Source organism: Oryza glaberrima, chromosome 6 (genome assembly GCF_000147395.1).
Source record: "Oryza glaberrima chromosome 6, OglaRS2, whole genome shotgun sequence".
Lineage (NCBI taxonomy): Eukaryota > Viridiplantae > Streptophyta > Magnoliopsida > Poales > Poaceae > Oryza > Oryza glaberrima.
Genome location: NC_068331.1, coordinates 25,773,893 through 25,780,788, shown reverse-complemented (window position 1 = coordinate 25,780,788; position 6,896 = coordinate 25,773,893). Strand labels below are relative to the sequence as shown.

At 44.3% G+C, this 6,896-nt stretch overlaps 1 protein-coding gene and 1 pseudogene across 2 annotated transcripts; one reads left to right on the top strand and one right to left on the bottom strand.

The window, feature by feature from the left end:
* LOC127777860 (ubiquitin-conjugating enzyme E2 22) lies at nucleotides 1-3,472 on the bottom strand. Of its 2 annotated transcripts, none has more exons than XM_052304480.1 (7): nucleotides 3,110-3,472; nucleotides 1,619-1,706; nucleotides 1,352-1,496; nucleotides 1,123-1,200; nucleotides 915-1,027; nucleotides 709-812; nucleotides 1-546 (listed from the first exon to the last, which is right to left on the bottom strand). In XM_052304480.1, exons 2-7 carry the CDS (start codon nucleotides 1,619-1,621, stop codon nucleotides 231-233), a joined length of 759 nt encoding a protein of 252 aa, XP_052160440.1. In that variant the 5' UTR covers nucleotides 1,622-1,706; nucleotides 3,110-3,472; the 3' UTR covers nucleotides 1-230. The 2 variants fall into 2 exon arrangements, with proteins under 2 accessions (XP_052160440.1, XP_052160439.1); XM_052304479.1 differs by lacking the exon at nucleotides 3,110-3,472 and adding an exon at nucleotides 2,747-3,089.
* A 1,419-nt stretch (nucleotides 3,473-4,891) lies between these two features.
* On the top strand, nucleotides 4,892-6,896 carry LOC127777566 (uncharacterized; annotated as a pseudogene).

Sequence of the window (6,896 nt, the reverse complement as noted above, 5' to 3'; positions counted from 1 at the left end):
GACAGAAAAGACAAGTATTCTTCCGAACAATTGATATTGCACAGACAGTATGGTACACCAACAGTCACAACACACATTCTTCTCTGTTTAACCCAAACGCCGTTTCATATTGCATCAGATGCCCCCACATTATTATCGATTTTACTATGCATCTGGTGATCTGGAACTTATGAAGAAATCTAGATTATTAGCTACAACTAACAGCCTCAGTTTTTCCAAGGCTGTTTTACTTATAGTCTCTTCAAGCTCTTCTTCCTCGCATCAATCTTCTTCTTCTCAACCGGAGCTTTCACAGCATGTAGCCCATCCTTCTTGGGTACTGCTGATGCTCCCAAGGCAGGATCAGAAGGAGCAGCATTCTGATCCTGCAAATTAGAGCCAAATGCTTTATTTGCAGTGGAGGTAGATAATGCTGCTGGACCCAATGGTGTGTTCTTGCTGACAGCATTGTTTGACTGATCCACATTTAGAGCTGTGGTTGATTCAGAAATAGTCCCGCTCTTGGTCTTATTCTTGGGTTTAAGTGCATGGATGCTAGTGTATAGCCTGGATATGAAGCAACATGAAATAATCAGTAACTAATTACAGAACCACATGAAACTTTAGCAAGTGAAACAACATAGCATGCTACAGTGGCAATCCTAATATGGCATTCTTTGACCAGTAGAGCTCTAATCAAGGTTTGATATTACAACGCTAAAAGCTGACCTTGCATGCCGTGCATACTCCTCATAGTTCTCAAGCAACAATTTCCCAGCTTGCTCATTAAGGGCAGATTCAGGAAATGGTTCTATCAGAAGGCATCTCACTACCTGTCACATGCCAAGAAAGAACTCTTACTCGCTGTTGTGCTAAATCATAGCTCAGCAACTGCTTACAAAGTAACATTACTGGAATAATATGATTCTGGTTACCAGCAGAACATGTCTTAATCCAAGGCTAGGATTCCAATCCTTCTTCAGTGTGTTAACACATATTTCACCACTAGTTGCTATATTTGGATGGAAAATTTTTGTCAAGAAGAATCCTGCAAATCAAAAGGGAAGGTCAAAGACTTACAACCAAATGCCTCACTTGAAGAACTAAAGAAGAACATTACTGAAAGTTTTGAGGGATAGCTACCTTTAGGAGGAGACTGAGGGAAGTCACGAGACAACAATAGCTTCATACGGAATACTCCATTCTCATATGGAGTTCCAGCTGCACCAAGTCAAGATTCAGATTTTCAGAATATGGTGTAAGAAGTACAACAGGAAAAATAATACGGGTTCTATTATGCACTGCAAGCAGCAGAACAATGTGCTAGAATGGTGCAAAGCAAGCACAAGAGCATATATTGATATATCATTACCAGGTCCCTCAATATCAGCAAAAATGGTGGTGAAGTCATCGTCATTAACAATAACTTTAATCCCTTCTGGAGGTGACTCATCAAGACTCTTCAGTTCCTTAGCCAATTGCCTAACGACATTTGGTGGGAGGTTCTCGTTGGTTGCCTTGGTAATGCAGACATACAATTAGAAGTTAGAATCATGAAAGAGAGAATAGCTACTTTGAAGTGGTGTTCTCTTGAAAATGAATGAGGTCCCAAAATTATTAAATACTTCTGATGGCTTACCATGGAAGCAATAACAGCAGATAGGTAATTGTTTGGCAACTTCACTTGGAATTTGATTTCTACAGTGTGATCAATCGCCAAAACAAGCCTACAAGAAAATAAATAGATAATAGTTAGGGATGTGTGATTGGATTGATATAGAATGTTTGAACAAAAAAATTAGCAGAAAAAAAACAGTACAGCACTCAAAATATTTCAATTGATATCTACGGAGCAGCAAAATGAAGACTGTATCAGGTAACCAAAAATTAAAACGTGGCTTGCAAAACTAGAAACTATTGTTGCAGTAATATGCAATTGTGCATGCACCAAGCAAATATTATATCCAATACACTACAAATGAACAACTACTATATGTGCTAGGGGTCACTTAATGGTTCTAGATTATACTGCTATGAATGATACATACAATGAATATTTTAAAAAACAGTAAGTGGTTTCGTGCGGTCATCCCACGTTTTAGCATTTTGTGCAGCATAATCGGTCGCTTATCCGGTATAATTGGCCACTTGTGTGGCTTTAGCGGTACAAGGCTGGGGCACCTGTTTTTTAGAAATAAAAACTCACGATGAATGCAAAAGTGACTGGATAGCAACACATTGCATATGCCATGCAGGAGAGATCGATGTTATCATACATTGCATTTGTCGTGTTATCGCACAATAATCTTAACCTAAAAGCCATTTCTGTGTACTGATATACCAACTCGACAATTTAACATCACTTCCTACTGATATACCAACTCTTTCCCTCTCCACAAGTCCCCTCACGCATGCAAGTGCATGTGCACACTCACACCAAGTAAATTTAAGTGCTAAATTAGTAATTTAATCCCACTAGGAAGCAATGTTCTACTTAGTAACACTTGCAAACATGGAGTACTTCAACATAGTATCTGCAACATCGAGAAGCTAATAACACTGGAACAATGCACTAAGACCACAGACCAGAATTGGCGGTTTGCGTAAATAGGCTACGTACATTATCACATGCTACTGCAATATTGCAAATATGGTAATGAGCCATCTCCAAGCGCTTATTTATTACTAACTTGACCAATCAAGCGTATAAATAGTAACTACTACTAAAGTGCCAATTAACTTTTATAGCCTCGCTCCCTCCACTTACAGAGAGTTTTCGCGCGTGCAATCGCGCACTCCCGCCACACCATGCAAATACAATTCCTGCATATTTATTCAGGGCAAGTATATTCAGGGGCCAGTGCCCTGCACCCATGCATCATGTGTGAACAGAAAATTTAACAGGAACAACACGGAGTGCTTCTCGCTCTAGTGAACAGAAACCTAATCAACAATAGTCCTCTTAGAATTCACAAACATGTCCTGTCCCCCCTGCTCAGAGATGAGATTGGGCGCAATGTACTTCCGGATTAATAGATCGACCGATCGATCACACTCGCCTCCACTATCAACATAAAACGAGTCTTAACAAGATCTCATCTCCATCAACAGGACGAAACAGACGCCTTACCTGCGCTAAAAGGGCAAAGGGAAGCGTACCACGCGGAGCCCCGCCCGCCCGCCCACTCCCGCCGCTAAAATGCCGCCTCCGGGTGACCCGCCCACGAGATCGACGCAGCAGCACGCAACCAGCCAACGGTACGACGATCGGGGGGGAACGGCGGCGCCGGGCGATTCCCTTGCAGCAGCGGCGGAGGCGGCGGCCGGGCAATTGGGGCGGGCGGCGGGCAGGATGAGGAAGCTCCGCGCCGGAGAGAGGATCCCCGGAGGTGGGCGGCCGCCGGCGAGAGGCCGCGAGGGGGGAGGGGGAGGAAACCCTAGGTGCGTGGAGGAGGCGCTCTTCGATTTGGGGGGAGAAGGGGGGGAGGAGGAGGAGGAAGAGGGGTAATTAGGATTTGAGGGCGACTCGAGAACCTACGGAAATAAAAACGAGATCCGCGCGGTGCGCGGTGGTGCGCCGAGCGCGAGATCCGACCGTTGACGTCGGGGTGGGCCCCACGTGCACGGCGCGTGTTGGGGGGTGGGTCCCGCTTTGCCGTCTCGCCGACGCGCTCGGTTAGTTAGCCGTTGGGGGGTGGGGGAGAGGGGGCTTTGGTTGGGCCTTGGGCCGGGCCGTTTTCACGAGTTCGAAATCGTCCCGGCGAGCGTCGCCGGGGAGCGGTTGGAATGAGAGAAACCAACGGTAAAATTAGTAGAGGGCTCGAGGCTACTGCTTCATTCGTGCTAGAATATTATAACCTATAACTAATGGAATAACATAGTAATCCGAATCTGAATATATTTATCGGTTAGTCTCTTTAATTATAGGTTCTGTTTAAATTATAGTACTAAATTAAGTTATATTCGATTTTAGGTTGTAATATTCACATATGGAGGGAGTATGTGCTAAACTGCTTATCCATGTGTCGTTGGAGTTTGGAGTACGGATGCAGTATAACCAATGTTCCGTAAAGTTCACGAGAAACTACTATGGGCATGGTATATCTCCTGTGATTCTTGTATTGGCAAGAGAAGACTTGTCCTTTTACCCAAGAAGGGTCCATAGCCCCTTTTAAACAGTGGCGTAGCTAGGATTTAGAGTAAAGGTGATCGATTATACAATTTTTATTATATTAACTAGCATATATACTATAGTTTTAATCTCGATCAAATTTTTAGGTGGTCCATAGATCATAGTGCCACCTAACTAGCTACGCCCCTAATGGGACAACGCCATATTAGCTCAGGTTTTATCACCAAACGCTATGTATAAGGTGTGCACCTGGGCAGGCATCAACACGTGTAGCCAACCGCCGCAAACTAATCAAACAATAGAATTAACCACAGCTGACGATGAGCAGTGGCATTATCAGGCAGTTCATCACCGGGGCACTCCATTTTCTGCACCGTGTGATTATTAGTACACACATGTTCCTAAGATCCTAGTCACAATTGAGTGTGTTTCTGATTTGATTCCATCGGGGAGAAATGACGTAAAGCCAAGGACGAAGGACATCGCTGCTGTTGAAGCATAGCTTCGCCTGCTTGGCATCACAGTGACAAGAATCACAATCATGCTGTACGAATTTAGGCCTGCTGGATACTGACATGTGGCGTAATAGTGGCCAAACCATTGGGGGCCAAATGTCATGTCGACATACGAGATCATAACTGTACCAACACACAGCACGGGCTTAGACTATCTCCAACAGGCTAGGCATAGCGACACCCAAACCCAAAATACGTGCTCCAGGCTGCTGTAGCGGAAAAAAACAGGGTCCAACAGAGTACCCATACTAAGGACCTATTTTGGGTTCCAGCCGAGGCAGAACCCAAATATGAGCGCCCTCTCTCCTCGACCGAAACACCTGGCGCAACTATTTCGTGGGAGGTGGAGAGAAGAGGAAAGCGCACCTGGCCCCGGCGATAGGGAAAGCTCCGCCGCCGGCGAGATCTGCTCTGAGCTAGGCTTCGCAGGTATGGATCTCTCTCCAACCCCACCCTCCTTCATCCCTGGTCCCATCTCTCCTCTCTCTGGACGTGGATTTGGCCGCGGCCGCTCGCACCCTAGCCAAGGGCGCATCGCGCCGCATGCTGTGCCTAGCCCCGACGACGCCGCTCAAATTTTTGTTGACCGCACCCTCCCCGGCATGTTTGTGCCATGTTTAATTGAATCTCTGTTGTAATAGGATGATGGATAAAAGTATTGGTGGCTCAAGTGCTTGCGCTAGCGAATCTGAAGAAATATTTGGGACAGATCAGTGGGCTTTTGGTTTTTCTGCCGCTTTGCATTCTTTTGATGTTCCTCCGAACCCCCAGGTTTATTGCAGCCATGCATATGATGATTTTCTTTATTTACATATCAATACATCGATGATTAACAGTTCTTTTCATCACTAGTTCAACATGCATGGCTCGTCCCAAATGTCATGCCCACCTATAAATGAGCAACCTAGCTAGGGGCTCTCCATTGACAACAACATTGGCTCTGAGGACCCTCCATCATTGAAATCACAGAGGGCTGCAAAGAAGAAGAAGGTGTCCAGGAGAGGAATTGCATTCACCAAAGAGGAGGACATGGTGGTGTGTTCGGCATTTCTGAATATTAGCAAAGACCCTATTACAGGTAATCATTTGCAACATCTTTTATGAATTCTTTGATGCCCAAATAACATGGTGGCATAACATGCAGGTGTGAATCAAACTTCAGGTGGTTATTACAAGAGGATGCATGATTATTTCAATGAGCACAAACCTGAAGGGTCTAACCGTAGCCAGATTGCTATTCAGCACAAGTGGGCATTGATTCAGAAAGCGATAAACAAGTTCTGTGGGCACAAAGCAACTGTTGATAGGCTAAATGAGAGCGGAAAAAATGAGCAGGATCAGGTATACTTTCACTCATATTATCCTCCATCTATCTAATTTACATATGGTTACTTTCTAACCGGTTTAATCTATTTTTTTATAGAAGGTTTAATCTATATTCATATTTGCAGATAGATGATGCTGTACAAATGTACGAGAAGACAGAACCTTTTACCTTCATGCATTGTTGGAAACTACTGCGCAACGAGGCCAAATGGAACAATAAGTTTCTTGAGCTAAACAACTCTACATCACCTGATCGAATGGAACCTCCTTCAACTCAAGGCCATACTGTAGCCGGCCATGCAGAATCTGGGAATGAGAATATAGATACAGCACGGCCTGAGGGTAGGGATAGTGCGAAGAGGCGTAGATCGAAGAGCTATGCAGAGACATCATCATCTAGTACAACAGTTGAAGTCCTCCAGCGATTGCAGGAGAAATCAGAGAAGACCGAACTGAAGTAAGACCAGCAGATGGTTGAAATCCTTAGTAGGAAGGACGAAAAAATTAAAATTCAGAGGGATCTTTTCAACCTTCAGAAGAAGCATATGAAGATGAGTGTGAAGCAGCACAAGAAGGAAAATGAGATTAGGGAGAAGCAGACCGAGGCTCAACTGATGTCAGTTGAGTCTAGTATTATGTCCATTGACATTGAGAAGGTCCCCCCTTATCTGAAGAACTATTATCTAGGCATGCAACGACAAATCATGGAGCGCAGAGGATTCAGTAGTCCCTTGAACAACGGAGACTAAGGAGCGTGTGTGTTGAATATATGTCCAACTTGGTTCGCTTGAGTTGAACTTTTCTATTGTGTGCAACTTTGTACTATTATCTATTGGAGTGATGTGTGTCTGTTCATGTAGTGACTATTATCTATTGGAGTGATGTGTGTCTGTTCATGTAGTGACTATTGTTCATTTCAGCAACAAAATGTCATATATTTCTTA

Bases quoted from the DNA above. Each gene is read 5' to 3' on its own strand.
- LOC127777860 (XM_052304479.1), bottom strand. From the start codon at position 2,808: ATGCAGGAATTGTATTTGCATGGTGTGGCGGGAGTGCGCGATTGCACG. The intron at 813-914 runs GTAACCAGAATC...GGCATGTGACAG, and splicing joins GATTAAGACATGTTCTGCTG to GTAGTGAGATGCCTTCTGAT. The intron at 547-708 runs GTCAGCTTTTAG...CTTCATATCCAG, and splicing joins GAGTATGCACGGCATGCAAG to GCTATACACTAGCATCCATG.